This window comes from Delphinus delphis, unplaced genomic scaffold (genome assembly GCF_949987515.2).
Source record: "Delphinus delphis unplaced genomic scaffold, mDelDel1.2 scaffold_564, whole genome shotgun sequence".
Lineage (NCBI taxonomy): Eukaryota > Metazoa > Chordata > Mammalia > Artiodactyla > Delphinidae > Delphinus > Delphinus delphis.
In genome coordinates, this window is record NW_027193185.1 from 17298 (window position 1) to 38804 (window position 21507).

The 21507-nt window shown below is 40.8% G+C and overlaps 1 protein-coding gene across 1 annotated transcript in view; it reads left to right on the forward strand.

Moving 5' to 3' along the window:
- CCDC81 (coiled-coil domain containing 81) overlaps nucleotides 1-21503 on the forward strand; it is a gene marked incomplete at its 3' end in the record, with an annotated part of 29190 nt that extends 7687 nt beyond the window's left edge. The window contains exons 4-14 of the mRNA XM_060003291.1: nucleotides 1425-1578; nucleotides 5606-5862; nucleotides 8517-8596; nucleotides 10632-10753; nucleotides 12238-12361; nucleotides 15421-15514; nucleotides 15934-16080; nucleotides 16888-16992; nucleotides 19637-19809; nucleotides 21012-21090; nucleotides 21318-21503. Of these exons, the coding sequence (XP_059859274.1) occupies nucleotides 1425-1578; nucleotides 5606-5862; nucleotides 8517-8596; nucleotides 10632-10753; nucleotides 12238-12361; nucleotides 15421-15514; nucleotides 15934-16080; nucleotides 16888-16992; nucleotides 19637-19809; nucleotides 21012-21090; nucleotides 21318-21503 (1521 nt within the window). The remainder of the gene's footprint in view (nucleotides 1-1424; nucleotides 1579-5605; nucleotides 5863-8516; nucleotides 8597-10631; nucleotides 10754-12237; nucleotides 12362-15420; nucleotides 15515-15933; nucleotides 16081-16887; nucleotides 16993-19636; nucleotides 19810-21011; nucleotides 21091-21317) is intronic.
- Between the last annotated feature and the right edge of the window lie 4 nt (nucleotides 21504-21507).

Sequence of the window (21507 nt, forward strand, 5' to 3'; positions counted from 1 at the left end):
CGGACGCGCAGGCTCAGCGGCCATGGCTCACGGGCCCAGCCGCTCCGCAGCATGTGGGATCTTCCCAGACCGGGGCACAAACCCGTGTCCCCTGCATCGGCAGGCAGACTCTCAACCACTGCGCCACCAGGGAAACCCCAGTTTGGGGATTTTATGATGCTCACACTTAGGACTTGTGGGTAGTAGATTTAACAAACATGGATTTCACCCTTAGGTAATGAATTTGAAAGTTCTGCTCCCTTGGTGATAGGAAGTGTATCGCTGGTCAGCCCGGGTGCATGTAGACGAAGTAGGTGAATTCTGTTCATCTGTGATCTGATAGTTCCTGGCGTGGCTATAGAAGGATATGATGCTTTTTGTTTTGCCTCTTTGCAGGGGATGGATTTTAATTGAAATATAAGAAGGCAGTCAGGAACTGAACTCAACTTGCCAAAAGTGAGAAACTTTGCCCAGGGCTGGGCTATTTCCTCCCATCAAGTCTTAAGTTTGGATACCAAAGAACTGATCGGAGATTTGGGGAGTTTGGAGGGAGCTGGAATGTTGTGAAAGTTTTATACCCTGCTCAGAGGTCCCAATATGACAGCTCTTGAGCTGAATTCATCCTTGAAACCTATTTTATTTGGTCTGATGATTTGAATTAGTCCTGAGCACTTAAAATTGGAAGAGTTTATACAAAGTTTTGTATTTATTTTCTCAAAAAATCAGCAGATTAACGATACCAGTTTTCCTTCCCTACATGTGACACTTGGCTGGAGCTGACAAGGGGCTTTCCCCTTTAGATGAGACATGCACTCCTTAGCCATCACATTCTCTGGCTTGATACCTTCACTCTGTTGCATTCTTTCTTTGCTCCTGTAGGCATTTGAGTTTGTAACCCTTGATGTATGATATTTCCAGGGAGACAGAGACCCAGTGTGAGAGCCAGGAGTGTTTGCTTCTACCCTTAGCCAAGATCACCACACTGCAGCATGTGTCTTGGATGTTTTGTGTTGTCTGATTTTAAGTGAGGGACATAAAACCTAAAAGAATGAGAAAGCAGAGATTCTCATGACCCCTTGAATCCCCCTCTGATGGCAAGGAATTAAAATTTAAAATGTCACACAATTTAGGACAAGAGTAATCTTAGATATAGATTAAAAGCAGCTATGGCATCCATACAAGTTTTCTTAGTCCTCATAGCCTTTGAATGATATGGAGATGAAGGATCAGAAACGCATCGTGGATTGATACATTTTATACTTATTTGAAAACTTAGAGTCATAAAATACTAAAGCTGTAAGGAATCATAAAGATCATTGAATTTTAAGGCTCACGCCTTAAAATTTTCTTCGTGTTTTTTGGGATAACAATGCTAAGGATTATTTTTCTTTACATTTACAGTGAATTCTCTTTGTTGTTTTTTTTCCCCTTCTTTGTCTGCTCAGGGAGTTCTGATTCCAGGACTTGGAACTTTCACTTTCACGAGACAAAAACTGGAGGTGGGAAACAAGTTTATTCTAATTCAGAGGCCCATATTTATCATGGTGGAGAAGTTAGTACAGACCCATGGACTCAAACAAAACAAAGTATATACTCCTGGTAAATATATTTCATTTTTAAGACTTTCCCAGAAGGTGACCAGCCCGGGGATAAAAATGAAAGGGCAAAGCTTGCCCAGTTGCTGCTTTATTGGTTTCTGATTTGAGGAGCTCTCTTTTCACGTGGTACATTTGGCAGAGCGAGCGGCCAAGGTAGGAAGTTATATACAGTCTTCCTGCGGGCCATTTTAAACCTCAGTAGCTTAAAACCTGATGTGACATCAAGGCAGATTTATATAAAAGCGACATCACCAAGTCATACAGATTTTTATTCATATTTCAGATCCTAAGAAATTAAAAGTGGTTATAAAGAAGAGAAAGTTAGTTAGGGTCACAGGTTGGAAGAATCGCAGTTAATATCAGCTAGGAAAAGATTACTGTGTTTCTATTGTATATAATCTAAATTATTAAAATTTAAAAGTTATTAGAAGCTTAATAATTCCGTAAAGACTTAATACCGTATATACCTCTCACACCCTAAAATCTTCCTTCTTTCTTCCCTTCCTTGTTCCCTCCCTCCTTCCCTCCTTCCCTTCCCTCCTTCCTTCCTTCCTCCCTCCCTCCCTTCCCTCCTTCCTTCCTTCCTTCCTTCCTTCCTTCCACAAATATTTACTGAGGGCCAGCTATGTGTCAGGCCTTGTTCCAGGTGCTAGAGACATAGTGGGAGACATGATGCCTGCCACAGGATGCTTGAATTCCAGCTTTAATGTGTGGCTTTGTGACACCTGCCCTGGTTACTTAGAGGCCTTTGGGGGCTTCCTTCCTAATCTCTGGTTGTATTCCTTTTGATCTTCCTTATCATGCCCTTGTGCATCAGACTCATATATGGATGAAGAGAGATCGTCTATCCCCAATGCCAACAGGTGAAAAGGCTGAAACTTTCCTTTATGTTAACAACCCTGAAGGTTAATTTTCAGAGTAACTTTCCACCAAAAAATGATATATTGGAAAAACAAACAAACACCAATAAACTATACTTAGAATTCATTATGCATATATTCTGTATGGTGAGTTTGACGGATTTTCCAGCCTATTTTTTAACCTAGAATTTTATGACAGAAGAAATATAATATCCTAATTCATCAAAAACCTACCAAATGAAGTGAAAATAAAGCCATTATTTTTTGCAAAAACATTTGTGCCTTAGAACAGGGCTTATTTTGCATCTTGGATTTTGTAGTGTGGTCCAAAAAAGTACTTTAGATTTATAATTAATTTTTTCAGGAGGTGGGGGAAATTTCAGAATTAAACATGTATGATTGAACTCATTCATAAGAACAAAGACAGTTTAGCTTTTTTTTTTTGGCCATGCTGCACGGCTTGTGGGATCTTAGTTCCCCGACCAGGGATAGAACCCGGGCCCTTGGCAGTGAAAGCACGTAGTCCTAACCACTGGACCGCCAGGGAATTCCCAACAGTTTAGCTTTGGGGTGACGATTCTTCATCATTAATTAGGTAACTAATCAAACATTGTACAGTGATTCTTAAAGATTATTAAGACATGGTCCTTGCTTTGAAGAGCTCAGAATGTAGCATGGTAGATAAATATATAAGAAAATGATGCAACATGATTAAGTCCTGTAAAAGCAACATTGATCAGAACTGGATCATTGAGCAGAACTGGATCAATGCCACGGGAGCCCAGAGGGGAGGATGCCTTACTCTGCTTGGGGAGATTTAGGAGGATGACATGCCAGGAGGTCTTAAAGGATGATAAGATTTTGCTGACAGTGGAAGGCATTTCAGGAACAGTATGAACAATTCAAGCAGAAGGGAAAGAGTGAAGCCTGTTAAGGGAATAACAGGTGCTTCTGTGTGGCCAGGGCATTTGACTGTGGAGGCAAGTAGAGGGAAGTAAGAGGTTTGTAAGTGTGAAATTGTAAGGAGCCTTATATGGTTTGATAAGGACTATGGAATTCATCCTCTAGGCACTTAGGAGCCACTGACATTTTTTTTTTTAATTTTTTTTTTTTTTGCTGTACGCAGACCTCTCACTGTTGTGGCCTCTCCCGTTGCGGAGCACAGGCTCTGGACGCGCAGGCTCAGCGGCCATGGCTCATGGGCCCAGCCGCTCCGCGGCATGTGGGATCTTCCCGGACCGGGGCACGAACCCGCGTCCCCTGCATCGGCAGGCGGACTCTCAACCACTGCGCCAGCAGGGAAGCCCCGACATTTTTTGAGAAGGGGATTATCTGTACGGGTCCAGTTTTTAGTTTAGGAAGGTAGCTCTTTTAAGTAAAGTAGTTTGGTAAAATATGTGAAAGCCTGAATGAAGGCAGTGGCAATCAGGAGGAAGATGAGGGAATCTACTCATGAGATATTTCAGATGTAGAACTGGTGGGATTTGGTTACCAGTGGACAGTGGTGGGTAGCAAGAGGAAGGAAGGTATTTAGGATGACTCAGATTTCTCAGAGAATAGATGGATACTCATGCCATTAACTGCCATAGGGAATGAAGGGGAAAGGCAGGCTGTGGTGGCAGATAAAGTTTGCTTTTGGACGTGTTGAATTTGAGATTCCTGTCAGGATGTTTTGTTTGTTTGTTTGTTTGTTGTGGTGGTATGTGGGCCTCTCACTGTTGTGGCCTCTCCCGTTGCGGAGCACAGGCTCCGAATGCGCAGGCTCATCGGCCATGGCTCACGGGCCCAGCCGCTCTGCGGCATATGGGATCTTCCTGGACCGAGGCAGGAACCCGTGTCCCCTGCATCGGCAGGCGGACTCTCAACCACTGCGCCACCAGGGAAGCCCTCCTGTCGGGATGTTTAGGTATAGATAATTTCAGAGGTCAGGAGAGGGCTGGAGACTAGAGGTCAGGATTAGGATAAATTTACCTAGGAGACAATATAAAGTAAGAAGAGGAGACCGACAAAGACAAAATCCTAAGATGGTGTTAAAACAAACACCATCTTATAAGAAGCAGAAGGGGAAGGAAGCCAGCAAAAGAGACCAAGGAGGAGGAAATTGGAGAGCCAAGAGTGGTGCCATAGATACAAGAGAAAAGCGAGGGTATAGCCCCCAGAAGTTACAGAGAAGCCATGAGAATGAGATTTGCAGCGTCTCTGCTGGCTTGTCCGTCGTGAGATGACAGCATCCTTATATAAATGGGCTGGAAGACAGATTGCAGATAGGCGTTGGGCAAATGGGAGGGGAGAATCTAGGGGGAGATGGTATAGAATCACCATTAAATTGAGCAGGAGGCTGTGGGCTGATATAGGGAAACTTGTGTACTGCAGAGCTGGTAATTCTCATCATCCAGCAGCAGTAGACATTGGAAAGGCTCTAAATTAATGTTTTGCCGAGTGAACGTTTACAATGTCCCTATCTTCTCTCTGTCCTGGTCCTCTATCAGTGGACCTTGTCTACTGTCTCTCTTTCAATTTATCATCTTTCCTATTTTCCCTCTTTTCTGACTTGTGGACTGTGCATAGCTCCTATATCTGTTCTAGTTGAATAGACTCTGTGCTTACTTTCATGCTAGATATAACCATATTCCCCTGCACTGCCATTTATGGGCTCATTAGAGAGGAAAAGCTGTCTGCAAGTCACTCAGACTGATACCCTCTGATAAGACCCACTTTTGTTTGAAAGGTGACTTCTAGTGGAGATAACTATCTTTTCAAAACACTTAATGTTTGTAGATATTTATAATCATTTTTAAATGTTATGATAACTGGAGAAGAGAGGCAAATATTGCTGCAGCGTGTCCTGAAAGGGGACTGAAAACTTCAGAAAACCCTCTGATGAAGAGGAACAGTTAGTTATAAATATGTCTCCAAGAGAAAATAAAAATCTTGTCTGGAGTATTGCTTAGGAAGCTATTTGTTCTTATTTTGAGCAAAAAACATTCTACTTTTAGGGAAAATTGTATTGATTAATATCTATTAATAGGGTGCAACTAAAGGCTTCACATGGACAGTTCTATTTTTGAGTATTAACTGAGAATCAGATAATTATTTGTGAGTGTGTATATGTCCTTGTTGTAATTTCCACTTCTTTCCCCTCACCCCAACTGTCTTTTTCTCCTCTAGGTGATATCCCAGTTGTTCCACTTAATTTTGTCATGATATCCCTAGAGGGTCCATTTAACAGAGATACGGTGGAAAGATGTGTGAAGGAGACGTCGCTTTTTTTATCACGATCCATTTCCACCAAACAAAACGTGGAGTTTACATTCAAAGGAATTGGGGTCCTTGTGATCAGAGGTGGCAATGTGAAGATGAGATTTTATAAGAACTTCCTTTTTACAATGGATGGAAGTGGGGCTTTGGCGAAAGCCCTAGCAAATGTAAATTAATATTTTCCTTCTCCTAACCCCTTTCCTGATTGTAGCTCTGAATCATCTGTAAATGGGTCATCTTTAAGAAAAACTAAGGTTGACATATTTTATTATTATATATATATATTTTTGCGGTACGCGGGCCTCTCACTGTTGTGGCCTCTCCCGTTGCGGAGCACAGGCTCCGGACGCGCAGGCTCAGCGGCCATGGCTCACGGACCCAGCCGCTCTGCGGCATGTGGGATCTTCCCGGACCGGGGCACGAACCCGTGTCCCCTGCATCAGCAGGTGGACTCTCAACCACTGCGCCACCAGGGAAGCCTGACATATTTTAAATGGCAGTTACCCCAAGTCAAAGAAGTACTTGTTTATAGATGATTAACTCTCTGACAAAAAAGTTAGACGGGCTAAGGAACTTTAAGTTTTAAGGCAATGCCACCTGAAAAATATAGTGATAGAAACTCTTATAATTCTGAACATTTTATAATACCTTATGGTTTAAAAAATTCTTCCACATATATTATTTCATTTGGGTCTCAAAACATTATAAAACCAGAAATGGGGACTCAGAGGGGTTATGTGGGAACCTGAAGTCTGGGTGCCCTGCCGTAGAACTGAAATTCAAGCCCAGACTTCCTAATTACTCTTTTTGTGCTGATTACACTATTTTATTTCAATGAAAGTCTACAGAAAAATCGCATTCAAGTCATGGAAATGTATCTTTATCTTTTAATTTGCATTGTTGTAGAAGAAATTTCATAATTGACCCATCACTGTTAACCATTAAGTAGCTGGTGTGACCTTCATGCTAAGTTGGACATAGCAGACTTTAAGAAGGCAGTTAAACAGTCAATCAACAGGACTAACTGAATCTTAATGTACTGAGTTTGTATGAGCAAATTGGCTTATCATGAATGTTATATAATCCTGTGTCCCATAGAGCAAAAGCCAGACTTTTAAATGAAAAGGCTATGAAAGGAAATGTTATAAATATGGTTTAATTCTACCCTCTAATTTCTCCTGTCGTGGTGCTCTGGGATGGGTATTTAGGAGACGGAGTTGTGCATAATGAAGCTCTTGGTGTTTTCTCCACACTCTGGCTTCATACAGGATTGCTAAGAGGGATGCCAAACCTGTGTGTGCAAAGTGGAAACACACACACAAGTATCACCCTCTCTTTTTCATAAAAACATAGGCAAGATTTGCAAAACCAGAAGCAAGGCCAAAGTGCTGCTTCATCTCTCACCCTCAGGGATTCTACAGAAATTTGTAAGCTTCAATATGGTTTAAAAGAAAGGATAATGTTTTAATTGGACTGCTGCACTCTAAGACGTACCTTTTAAGGAGCATGTTCCAAAAGAACTAGTCTTGAGAGAGATTCTATGAAAAAACAATCTGGAGGCCAAAGCACATGGGCATATTAAAGGATCTGAGAGGTCTGGCTGGAAAGAAGCTGCTTTAACTGCCCGAATGTATTTAATCATGGAAATTTAGGTTGAGTCAATATTCATTAACGTCTATAAAACACATTTTGGGAAACTGCTATAAAGTTGTGAGAGTGACTGTTTTTCTCCTAAATGTTCCATAACGTAAACCTGAGTGCTGTCCTGCCGAAGAGTTCTCTTGGAAAGCTGTGTGCTAACTTCACTGATGCTGCTTTTCTTGAAATATTTTTAAAACTTCTACTTTTGGAATCCCCTTCAAAGCCTTTTATAAACCATATCATTAATCCAAAAAGAATAATTTTATATATCATTCTATACTAGTATAAATTTAATAATGTGATTATTATTTTATTATATATTTTATAATTTATATATTATAATTATATAATTATAATTTAAGTCATATATAATATTATATATTAGAATATTATTATATATAATAATTATAATAGCCACTATTTGTGGAATGCTTATATGTGCTAGCCACTTATATACAGTACCTCATAAAAATCCTGTGAATCTGATCCTATTATTATCCCCACGTACCTAGGGTCTAAGGCTATGTGGCTGTTAACAGTGTGAGGATTTAAACATGAGGATGCCTGACTCCAAAGCCCTTCTCTTAACTACCCAGTTTTAGAGTTATTTGGGTCATGAGTGGAATTAGCCAACTTGCTCATTTTCCTAAGAGTTTTAGTAAATTGGCTGTCCTCTTAAAGATGTCTGAAAGGAGCTGTCAACTCTGAGGGCAGTTTCCAAGGAGGAAATGGTTTGAGAAAAGGCAGCATCAATGGAATTGGTATGCAACAATGCAGGGTGACTACTTTGATAAATGAGATCATTCCTCATTGCATTTTTTTTTTTTTTTTTTGCGGTACCCTCTCACTGTTGTGGTCTCTCCCGTTGCGGAGCACAGGCTCCGGACACGCAGGCTCAGCGGCCATGGCTCACGGGCCCAGCCGCTCCGCTGCATGTGGGATCTTCCCGGACCGGGGCACGAACCCCGTGTCCCCTGCATCAGCAGGCGAACTCTCAACCACTGCGCCACCAGGGAAGCCCATTCCTCATTGCATTTTAAGCTCTAGGCTTTGAGTACTAAACAAAAATAACAGTAGAGAGTATCATGGTAGTCTGAGGCTTCTGAGCACCCTGTGGCTCTGATTTTTCTGTGTCCTGGACCACAGCCCAAGTATAACCTGTCTCTGTCCCTGTCCCCAGAGACCTGACACTGTGGACTCAGTGTTGTCTAGCAGAGAATCCTTGGGGAAGCGGCCCGACAGCATGCTTTCATTTCCAAGGTCAGTGCTTTCCTCCACAGTTTCCTCCAGGCACAGCAATCCCTGGGGACCTATTGATGGAACTGGACAGTGTGTCACACTTGAGTTTTCTAGCTCATGCTCTCTCTCTCTCTCTCTCTCTCTCTGTTGCTCTCAGTGCTCCAACAAATAAGAGTTTATTGCATACACTTTCTGTAGTTAAGTTAAAAGACAACGGCACTTAGGATACTCTTTTTTTAAACTATTCTTGGTTCCCTGGAAATTTCCATACTACCTCCCACCAACCTTAGTCCTTGCAGTATTAGTAAAATTCTTCTCACCTGCTAGGCTTTGCTCTACCTTTCACCCCTTCTCTGACCTAGTTTCTTCCTTGTCCTGCCGTCTAGACTACCTCCTCTCTGAGCTCTGTTTTTTACCACTGAAGCAGCTAGAAAGACAAGATACAGCTTCACTCCAAGAGCATAGTGGGCATTACCAGCAGCTGCTGCTGACAATGATTACAATAATGGTAATGATAACAATAGCAATGATAGTTATCTATGGAGCACTTACTAGATGCTAGGTATTGTTAAGCACTTTCTCAGTAGTCTTGTATTTAATCTTTACTACAACCATTTGAGATACATATTATAATTTTATTCACTTTATAGAGGAGCAAAATTAGTTGTAATTTTAAATCTTTTTTAAATTTTTAATTAAAAATTTTTATTGGAGTATAGTTGATTTACAATGTTGTGTTAGTTTTAGGTGTACAGCATGTAATTTTAATTCTTTTTTTTTTTTTTAACAAGTGAAGTGACAGGATGCAGTATTAAAAGCACTGGAATAGGAATCAGGAGACTTGGGTTTTATTTCCAGTTTGTTCATTACTTACCCATTATTAGCTCTTAATAATGTTTTTAATCTTAATTGCTGTGCCATTAACTGCTATGCATTTTGGGTAAAGGAAGTTTAGGAAATAGTAACCAGCTTCCCAAAGTATTATTTTCTCTCTCTCTCTCTTTTTTTCTTTCTCATGTTTTTGAGTCTGTGACACCCTCTTGTGTTTGTTGGTTTGGAACAAGTCCCTCCTGGAAAAACTGTATGCCACAGACCTCAGCAAAATCAGTGTAAGGGGGAGAATAAGCCTTAAAGATTAATGAGTCCAATCCCCTCATCTTACAGATGAAATGGTTACAAAACTGAGGGGCCAATCCAGAAATAAAACCATGGCTCCTGACTGTTTCAGTGTTGTTTCCATTGTAGCATGTTGCCTTACTCATTAAATATAAATCAGTGGTTTCCAAATAGTTTTCTTTTGATTATATTTTGGAAGGCAAATTTGGCTGTCCTCCTGGACATAGTTTGGCTTAAGCAATCCAGGAGGGAAATAATTGCAGTTAGTTAAGGAACAGAGATGGAAGTTCCTGTCAAGTAGCCTAGAAATGGACATGAGGACTCAAATATTCAAAACAACTGTAGGTGTTTCATTTATTTGAAGTCTGACCCTTGAATTTACTGCAACTACCACCTCTGCCCCACCCTTCCTTCCCAACTCTAACCCAGCACTCCGTTCCTGAGACCAGAGAAAATCTACAACTACACATACCAACTAAACAAACCCCTTCCTCCCTTGCCTTTGCAAGTCCCTCACTTTTGCCTGGGGAGAGGATGGAGAAGTGGGGAGGAGAAAGAGGGAGGAGAGGAGTGGTTTTTTCTGGGCGTACCCTGCCTACCAGGCTATGAATCCTTGCCTTCAAGCTATCCAATGACTACCTTTCACTGTTTCAGGCCTATGGCATCTGGTTACAGAACTAGAAAAGACAAATTCAAGCTGATATAAAAAACAAAACTTAAATCCAGGTCTTCAAAGCAATTTATCTATATAAAAAGGGGGAGGGTCGTCGTTGGCTCCCAAAGAGAATGAGTCCATGATTTGTACTTAGTAAATAAAAGCACTTGCCTCCTTGAGAGAAGTAGGCTTATTTCATTCAGAATCAGTGAGCAAGCATGGCTGCTTCTCAGAACTGGGAGTTTACACAGTCACTTATGGACAAGTATCTTGGTTCATTCCTAGGATTGAGCTCAAGGAGATGGAGAACAAACTGCCTATGGAGACCACTGCAGAAGAAGGTGGACAGAATGGACAAAGGAAGAGCAAGTTAAAAGACCAGTCAGACAAAGAAGAAGGCGTCCGAGGTAGGTCGATGATTTCTGGGTATAATCTGTCACTCTTTACTACTTATGAGCCAAGCCATACTGCTTAGCAACTCCTATGGCCAGAGTAAATAAAGTTAGTTTCATGAATAATCACTGTATTCTTCTCTCTAACAAACATCTTCTATTCCTGGAATCTTGTGTCTCACCTTAACCACTTTATGACTCTCAGACTCTTGAACTGTGACCTCTTTGCTGGCTCTGCACAGCTCAAAACTCAGCTGCCTGTAAGGTCCAGGCAGCTAACATAAATGCATGAACTGGGCTGGGTGTCACATGATAGGGAGACATGTGAGCATAAATAATAATTTTTATGAAAAATGAAGAGAGGTAGTTTTATATCTTTGATATCTGGCTTTATAGAAGATAGTGGATTCTTATATCTGCGTCTTCATATAATCTGGTGTGATATGTTGTTTTGGTTGAATCATGTGAAGAAAATCTTAGGACTTCAAAGACTTTTTGAAAGGGTCCTAGGGATCCCCAGGGGTTGCCAAACTACCCTTTGATAAAGTAGTCTAGCAGATTATTGATTTGTGGAAATGTGGGCCAAGTGGTAGCAAATTTTCTGATTCCTCAAGAGAAGCAGATATCCTGACATATGAAATCTATTGACAGTTAAATTTTGGCAACCAATTTACATTGAAACAAAAATGCTAACTGGGCCAAACAAAATATATATCAGTGGGTAAACATTGGCTTGTGAATGTTGGTTTTGTGACATGTGGCCTACAGGATTACATACAAACTTTTAGCCTAATACTCACATGCTTTCATTCTTTAGCTTCATTTGTCACTGTTCCTTACAGACTCTTTCTTTGAGCAAAGTTGTCTATTTATGCTCTTCTAACATGCCTTGCCCTTCCTCAACTTCATGCTTCTGTTCACTCTTTTTCTCCTGCCTGGAATTCCCTTCCTTTTTTTACAGTCTATCCCAATCCTACTCTCCTCTTTGTACCCTTTTCACATCTCACTTCCTCCATGAAAACTCCTCTCATCAGTGGATTCTGAAGTGGCTTCTCTCTTCTTTGAACATTAGAGATTGCACCATTTATTTGAGATTTAGACATTCTGCATCATTGTCCTGAGTTGCTATTTATATAATGTGTGTAAATCACTTAGTACTGTTGGCAGGTGGTAAGACCTCCACAAATGACAGCTCTCATGTTTTCTGTTTATATCTTATTTTTCCTCTTCAGCTGTATTTATTGAAAGATCTTTAAGGGCAGAGACTTGCCTCTTTGTATTTTCTAAAGTGCCCAGCCAGAGCTTTGCATGTAATAAGTATACAGCAAAAAATATATATATTTTAACCACACTAGGACAAGGGACAATATTTTAAAGATAAGAAAGTGTATCTTATGTGAACAATTTCCCTAGTAAAATTATGAGTTTTAAAAAATCTGTGTTAAGTAGAAACCGCCTATGTAGAGTTGAAAGGAAACTCACTTTCATTCATTCTACAGAGATCTTATCACCCAAGGTAATTCAAGATAGACAAGCTATCTCCCCCACCAAAGCAACAAATGTCAGTTTCCCGTACAAACTGGAGCAGAATGGGAGTGGTGGGAAGAATATGAACATTGAAAGGTAATACATTGGGTATTTCCTTTCTTTCTTCCTCCCTCCCTCTATCCCTCTCTCTCTCTCTCTCTCCCCCCCTTTCTTTCATTCTTTCTTTCTTTTCTTCCTTCCTTCCTTTCTTCCTTTCTTTCTTTCTTTCTTTTCTTTCTTTCTTTCTTTTCTTTCTTTCTTTCTTTCTTTTCTTTCTTTCTTTCTTTCTCTTTCTTTCTTTCTTTCTTTCTTTCTTTCTTTCTTTTCTTCCTTCCTTCCTTCCCTTCCTCCCTCCCTCCCTCCCTCTTTCTTCCTTCCTTCCTTCCTTCCTTCCTTCCTTCCTTCCTTTCTTTCTTTCTTTCTTTCTTTCTTTCTTTCTTTCTTTCTTTCTTTCTTTCTTTCTTTCTTTCTTTCTTTCTTTCTTTCTTTCTTTCTTTCTTTCTTTCTTTCTTTCTTTCTTTTCTTCCCTTCTCTCCTTCTCTTTCCTGCACTGGGTCTTCATTGTGGCACATGGGTTCTTCTTTGTTGCAGCGTGTGGGCTTCTCTAGTGCTAATTGTGGCACGTGGGCTCCAGAGTGCTCGGGCTCAGTAGTTGTGGCGTGTGGCCTTAGTTGCCCCGTGGCATGTGGGATCTTAGTTCCCCGACCAGGGATCGAACCCACATCCCCTGCATTGGAATGCAGATTCTTAACCACTGGACCACCAGGGAAGTCCCTGCGTATTTTTTGTGTTGCACTTTACTAAGCATATTTTCAAGTCCTATCTTGATGCAGGGAATTTTAAATAAGTGTTCATTGATTCATTCCTTCATCCACTATTCTTGATGCTACATTCTAGGTGCTGGGGATAATCAAGATGACCAGGGCTCACAATCTGTGGGAAAGCCAGAGTGATAAATTATGATTCAGTAGGATAAATGCTATGACAGAGGTGGAAACAAAGTAGCACAGAGGAGGAAACATTTAACTTTCCTTGTGGTTTTGGGAAAACCTGTGTTGTTTTCTGAGTGTGTGGATATTAAGATGTGACACAGGTTCATATTTAGAACAAATTGGAAAGCATTTTTGCCAAACATGGCTGGCACTCAATAAATGTTCTTTGAGCAAATGAATGTATTACAATTTATGATGGTCCTGTTTTCTTCTTATATCAGAAGATTTCTATTTTCTCCTCTCCCTTTGTGTAGGATACTTTTTAAGACCTCAGATCAGAAATTATGGTTCTGATAAGTATCTATTGAGCATCTACTATATATCTTTCACTGTGCTGTCAACTTTCAATTTATTAATGTCACAATATATCAGCTATCATATGTGTAATTTAGGTGCTTTGTGGATTCCTAAAGTCATGCTCAAAACCCTAGGCATGCTTCTTTTGAGTAATCTCGTTATGAAAGATAATTGAGAATTAAATGTCTAGTACTTTGGAATTTAGCTCAATCCAACAAACATTGAGCACCACTGTGTGCCGGGCACTATTTGGACACTGAAGCTATAAAGCTATGAGACATAAAAGACGTATAAACCAACTTTCATAAACTTAGTCTTGTAGAGAGATTGAGGCTAAAGAAATAATGCCCGTGATGAAGATAACAAAAGAAAGTACAGAGGCTGCAAAGAGGAGGGAGTAATTATTAGGGATTCCTAGTAAAGGCTTTCTATAGAAGTTGACCAAACAATGTTTTTTTTTTGGTTTTTGGTTTTTTTCTGATTACTAAAGTAATACATCTTTATCACAGAAATTCTGGAAGAAATGAGAAAAGCAAGAGATACAAAACAATCACCCATAACCCCACTAAATAGAGGAAACGTTCAGTAACGTTATGGGTGTACATCCTTCATTTCAATGCATATATAATATGTACATATATTTATACTTGAAACATATAGATACATTTTAAACAAAACTGAGATCATATCATATGAACCTTTGGTACACAACAAAAAGTGGTGAAAATTTCCCTATGGCTTTAAATATTCTAAAACATGAACAAATTGTTGCTCATCATCTCATTGATTAAACCTTTTGTTTAGCCCATCTCCTGTGGGATACTTAGATGGTTTTTAGTTTTTTATATTATGAATAATGTTGTATCAAATATAATCACACATAATTCTCTGCGCACACCTGCGTATTCTGTAGGATAAAAACTTTGAAGTGAAATTTCGGAGATAAGGGATGAGCCCATTTTTCATGCTTTTGATACACATTACCAGTTATCCTCAGGAAGATTGTACCAAATTATCTCCCCAGTAGCAGTAATGTGAGGGACTGCTGTGTTCTCTACGGCTTTGCTAATACTAGACACTGTACCCTCCACGCACCCAGGGTAAAAGCTAAAGTCATTACTGTGGCCGTCAAGGTCCTGCCTGATCTCTGACCTCTCTCCTACTTTTCGCCCACTAACTCATCTTCCTCAAGCCATACTGAACACAGGCATGCTCCCACTTCAAGGTCTTAGTGCTCATTTGCTCTGCTAGGTCCTTTTCCATCAGATATCTGATTATTATTATTCCTTTACTGCCTTCAGATATCTGCTCAAATTTCACCTTTTTGGTGAAAACTCCCCTAGCCATTCTATTCATGATTTAATACTCCATTCCTCCAGCATTGCATGGCATTTATCATCACTGAACAGACTATAGAATTCACTCATTTACCTTGTTTATGGGCTGTCTACCCCCATCAGCATGTCAATTCCATGAGGACAGAGCTTTTTTTATGTGTATTTTGTTCTTTACTACCTCTCCCATGCTTAGAGCAGTACATATAGTAAACACTCAATAAATTTTTGGAGAATGAATAAATTTTATCCCAATTTCACTGAATTGGTAACTGAGACTTTGTAAGATTACCCAGCTTGTCTAATGCCAGTCAGCTTCTAATAAAGAAAGCTGGGCTTTGAACCCACTCAGGTTTATCTGATATAAAGCCTGGGTTCTTAACCTCTATACATGTAGATGCTCTAAAGAAAACCACTGAGATATTTTTCATTTTCTTATATTTATACTTGTTTCTAAAACTATCATTAATAATTGATGATAATTGATGTCAGACTACGTTAACTTTAATTAATGTTACATTGTTTTTTATAGATTACGATCTCTGGGTGGTCTGAAAAATGACAATGAAATGAAGCCTAAAATTTCTCCAGCCACTTCTTGCCAGTATCATAATAGGACAGGACAGGTACAGTGTCTTCAAAGAAACAAAACCCAGTCAGAATCTTCCTCTGACTTCTGTTTCTCAGAGAGAATTCTGGGAATTGCTCTTTCTTTAATATATGGGTATGGCTCAAGTACTCAGGACCCATAATTGGACTGGGATAAATCTATCTACTAGTCAAAATCTACTAGTTCACAGAAATAGGGTTGGAAAATCTCCACTTTCCAGTTGCTATAAACACATCTGTTCAGGCAAGAGTTTATTAAATCCTCTGGAATATTTGTGGGGTCTTCTCTGAAAACTCACTTGGCTAATATCTTTAATACTTCCTTTTATGAAGTGTACTTCTTGATACACCTAGCCTTTGGAGAGCTTGGGAAGGGAATGCACAGGCAAAAAGGTAAAAGGTAAAAATCAATTTGCCCTGAAACTTGGTGTTACAGGAAATGTGTTATGTATGCTTGCAACGAGCACAGCGGAATTCCCCATTGTACTACGGTGAGGAGAGGAAAAGGAGAGAGATGGAAGATGAGCTACTCCTACAGCAGTATCAGATGCTGAAAGATCAAGAGTCTGTCTTCAAAGAGCAGGTAGGTCAACACCTCGGTTAAGGAGTGTTTAACATGGGGCAGGAGAACGTGATTATAAAACACCATTTAAAAAGTTCCATCGTGTGTCTGTACTGTAACATATTGAACCATTTACTTACTGCTGAACTAAAGCTTAGGTGGTGTCCAAGTTTTCACTAATAGTAAACAGTCTTGGGATGAATATCGATGCAGCTGATGTTTGTACGTGTCACTGATTCCCCCCACCACCCCCCCATGAAGACTGAGTTTTATTATTTATTTATTGGCCAGAGCGTGCAGCTTGTGGGATCTTTGTTCCCCAACTAGGGATTGAACCCGGGCCCCTAGCAGTGAGAAGGCCAAGTCCTAACCAGGGAATTCCCAAGACTGAGTTTTAAAGGTGGAACTCCTGGATTATATAGCTTTATTTTTTTATTTCTCATAAAATATAATCCCAGTCAGGGCTTTTCCCCTTCACATTCATGGCCTACCTCAAGTAAAGACAGAATGGCACCTTTGCATTTGCTTTATCCCAATTTCTGTGATCTCCAATAACTGGCCTTACTGTCCTCTCCTGCATTTGTGATACCAGAGGTAACCACTCATGAAATCATCCGTTCCTTCTTACGATCCCTGTAGAGGTGGTGCCTGGAGCCCAAGAATGGGAAACAGAAGCCCACTTAAAAAAAAAAAAATCTATGAACACATCAGAAAGTATTTACCATTGCCTCCAAAAGGCAGGTTTCTACCTTGGTTGGGTTACCTTAATACAGTAGAATTAAATTTTTAAAAGCTCTATTTCAATATGTGATTTTTTTTTTCTCAAAGATGCAAAGTCTGGTTAGTAGAGAACAGAATCAAAAAAATGCTGCTTATAATCTTGGAGTTGCTGAAGCCATAAGAATCCACAAGAATGAGAAACCTGAATTTCATGTAAGAGTCTTTTCGAAATTTCTAGGGCTGATACCTGCCCTACTTGTGAGCATTTGGACCCACTCTCCGCATTGCACCAATTTTTTAAAAATGGTAGAGGTAAAAAGAGGCTTGTGCAAGGCTGAAGCTTCCTTCCAGGGCAGGAGTGGTCCAGGATCTGCCTCCACACCATTCACATTCATAATACAGTTCCTACTAGTCATGAGAGCATTTGTTAATGATAGTAATTTTCAACCAGGACCTGGGAGAGGTGGGGATAGGGACAGTATATTAAATTCCTGCCCCAGGATCAGATGATCTAAGTAGAGAACCAGCATCCCCTGGGAGCTTGCTGGAAATGCAGAATCTAGGGTGCCACCTCAGACCTCCAGAATGAGAATCTACATTTGAACAAGATACTTAGATGATTTGTAGTTTCCTTAAAGTTTGAGAACCCCAGCTTCAGAGGGATGTGAGCCACCTGTTTTGCCATTGATTTAATGTTTCCAATCATGATGTGCCTACCTTTATTTCTGCCTGAATCTTCCTTTTTCACTTCACTATCTAGGCAGTGTGACACTCTGGACATACACCTAATAAAATAGATTTTCTTTATTCATCATCAAGCATTCATTGAATTCCTTTGTGCTGGCCACTCTGCTAGTGGCTAGGAATACAAAGATGAATAACACAAGGTCCCTCTCTAAAGTCTCAAGATAGTGGGGGAGAGAGATTTACAGAGACAAGAGTGTGATATACTAAACTCTATGATAAATCTTTGAACAGAGCAAAGAGGAGAGTCACTTAACCCAGACCAGAGATCTGAGAAGACTTCCTGGCATACAGGAGTTAGGTAAAGAAGTGAATGGAGGAAAAAACCTTCCGGGCAGGGGCAATAGGGAAGGAGGAAGAGGGGGCACCATGCTTTTGAGCTTTAGGTACTCTCTCTCTCTCCTCTTAGATAGATATAAGGTCCACATTATATATTTATTACTGCCTACTTTGTATCTCCTCTTTGTTATAACCGTAGATACCTTAAAGTGAAAAGGCCAGAACAGAAGTTTTGATTCCCCTTCTCAGACTGTTCTTCTCCCAGCCTTCTCATTTTAGCAAGTGGTATCACCAGCCAGACAGTTGCATGAACCCCATACCTAAAAGTGATCCTAGACTACTACTCCTCAGTCACCCACATCCAACCATCTGCAAGCCCACTTGCCTTCACCTCCAAAAGCCATCCAATATCTCTCTATGTCTCTTCAACATCAATGTCACCACCCTAATCCAAGTCACGTTAGAAGGCCCAACTTTTTTTTTAAATATTTATTTATTTATTTTGTTGCATTGGGTCTTAGTTGTGACAGGTGGGCTCCTTAGTTGTGGCACGTGAACTCTTAGTTGTGGCATGCATGTGGGATCTAGTTCCCCAACCAGGGGTCGAACCCAGGCCCCCTGCAATGGGAGCGTGGAGTCTTAACCACTTTGCCACCAGGGAAGTCCCAGAAAGCCCAACTTTTGCACTACTTCCCTAGTCAGGCTCTCTGCTTGCCCTCCTACAATCTGTTCTCCACACAGCAGCCAAGGTGATCTTTTAAAACTGTTACCAACGGGCTTCCCTGGTGGTGCAGTGGTTGAGAGTCCGCCTGCCGATGCAGGGGACACGGGTTCGTGCCCCAGTCCGGGAAGATCCCACATGCTGTGGAGTGGCTGGGCCCGTGAGCCATGGCCGCTGAGCCTGCGCGTCTGGAGCCTGTGCTCTGCAATGGGAGAGGCCACAACAGTGAGAGGCACGTGTACCGAAAAGAAAAAATGTAAAACTGTTCACCAAAACAGATCATTCTCTGGTTTAAAGCCTCTAATGGCCTTCCACTGAATTAAAATAAAATCCAAACGCCTTACCTTGACTTATCAAGTCCTCCTGGTTTGGCCTGTCTCCCTCTTTGAGCTCATCTGCTCTACTCTCCCCTTGCTCACTATGCCTCAGCCACATAGACCTTCTTTCTGCTTGTTTCCATCTAGTGTCTTTACACTTGCTGATCCTTCTGTATAGGACACCGGTCCCCTGATATTTGCAGTGGAGGTGATTCAGTCACCTCCCTAATAAAATCCTTCCTTAATAACCAGTTTAGCCCCATTCCCACCTGGACACTCGCTATGAGAAGAGCTTCATAGTACCTATCACTACCTTAAATTATCTGTGTGTGGTTTGCTTGTTGGCTGTCTGTCTCGTGCACCAGCATGCAGGCTCAATGAGCGTGAGGCTCTCTGTGGATCGCTGTTCTTGATCACGGCTGGGTTCCCAGTGTCTAGCGTGGCTAGGCTCAGAGCAGGAGCTCAGTTTTCCCTCTTCCACTTCCTCGCAGTCCCTGCTCATGCTTCTGCACTCACTCAGAATTCCTCCTCCTTTCAGTATGCAAGTTGTAAGTACTAGCGGAGGGCCTACTCCGTGAAGTCCTTTTTCGTCTCCCTCTCAGTTCTGCTCAGATTCATCCCTGAGCGTACTCATATGATTCTGTGGGTCACTAGCTGGTCAATGTGTTGAGGTCTGAGCACACATTATAAATTAATCAAGGCTTTCTGATTGATTTTACTCTTCTGAATGATTACCCTTATTCTTTGTTGCTTTTTAGTATTCTTGAATAAATGAGTTGCTTCTCTTTCATTCTAGAAATCCTTCTTGTTTGATAAACGGCCACTCAGTCCTGAGATTAATGCTCTTAAGCAAGAGGAATATTCCCAAAGTCTCCTGAAACAAATGTGTCACAGACGGGAAAAGGACATAAAGCAAAGACAAAACAGAGAGATGATGGACCGCCTGGAACAAGTGCAGCTGACAGAGGAGTGAGTCTAGCCAGACATGCTCTGAAAAATGGATTCGGAATGTTCACATGATGCTTCTTTCCGTGTGGGATTGGATCAGCGTTGGTAGTTTCATTAGCACAACTGTAACCAACTGAGCAAACTAACCCAGCTAGCAGCCAGTACCATAGCCTAACACTTCGTTAGAAACATGGAAAAGCCAGCATTATTAGAGTAATCGTTAGAGTAATGATTGCTGTCTATAATCATTTTAATTACAGAGTATCGTTTTGTATTGTTTTGTGATCACTAATCTTGGTAGACGGAGGAAGGGACTTGTCTTGAGCAGGCTTCATTCCCAGCTATTCCCAGGTAGCCTCAAGGCAAAGCTGAGTGGTATTATAAGTATGAAGTGTGTCCTATGGAACCTGAGGGCAGGAATGTATGGGGGACCCAGGAAGACTGGAACCAGGAACTAAAACCCATATAAAAAAAGCTTTCCGTCTGCTCACACCCCAGCTCCTTAGCTGACATTGTCTGTATTCCAGCTTACAGTTGGATGAATTTCAGTCTCAATTCCAAATTTTCAGGAAAGAGAATCTGATTGGTCCTGCTTGGGTTATCTGAGGCCTGGGGTAGGGTCAGGGCCACAGAGTTCAAACATGCCTAAGTGGGCCATACTTCTGCTACTGAGGTCAGGAGAGCAATTAAGGAGGCTACTATGGTGTGAGAGAAACTCCTAAAACAAATAAGAATCTAGTTTCTGTGACCAAAAAACTATTTCCATAAAATGCATATGTTCCATTATATTCACTTTACAGATCATGTGGAGGTTGCATATAATAGATTCATTTTATAATAGGAAAGACCGCTCTTCTTAAAAAGGAATCTTATGATGAGTCATTGTATTGCATGCAGAGACACTTCCTGCTTTCCTATCTAGATTTTTTTAAGCATGGGGGGTGGAGGGGTGCCTGTCTTAATGATAGTGCATTTGGACTATATGGTTGGTCACTTGCTTATACCTGCCCATCCATCCCTGTCCAACACATTGTCCACTAGCCTATGGATTTGAATTACTCTTTTTTTTCTTAAAATGAAAGCTCCTAGAAGGAAATATCACTTTTCATCAGGCTCTTATTCCTATTAATATTTATTAAACATGTTTTTGTTGATGTTAATCTGTATTACTAAACACTCTATAACAAACTGTGGTCCCACCTTCTCTTATTCATAACTGCCAGACTTGCTGCGCAAAGAGCCAAATATATAAAAGATAAGATGGAAGAAACACAGTGTTACAAGAGAGCTTTGGATGCACAGGTAAGGGGCCAATTATTCCTTTAAACTTTTTCAGGGTTTCAATAGCATTCTAAAAATATGTATAAATCCTGTAACGTTACGAATACTCTTATGTGTTATCCATTTGGTGGTTCTGAGGCCCTTGTTCTTTCCTCTGAGGTGCTGGTTTTTACTATGCTACGGCCTTGTGCATTAAGTCTATTCCCTGATATAATTATCATGTACATTATGTGTGTCCCCGCTTCAAGATAAAGAACAAATGCCCCCAGCTGCCCATGTTTGAGCCAGACTCTTCTGAGCCTATCTTTGGTAAGGAGGAGGGTGAGCCGATGGTGGAAAAGCGAAAGAGAGAACAGAATTACATGAAGCACCAGGTGGAGGCAGCCGCTAACCGCAAGAAGACAGACATCTTGCACCAGCTGGTGGACCAAAAGTGGG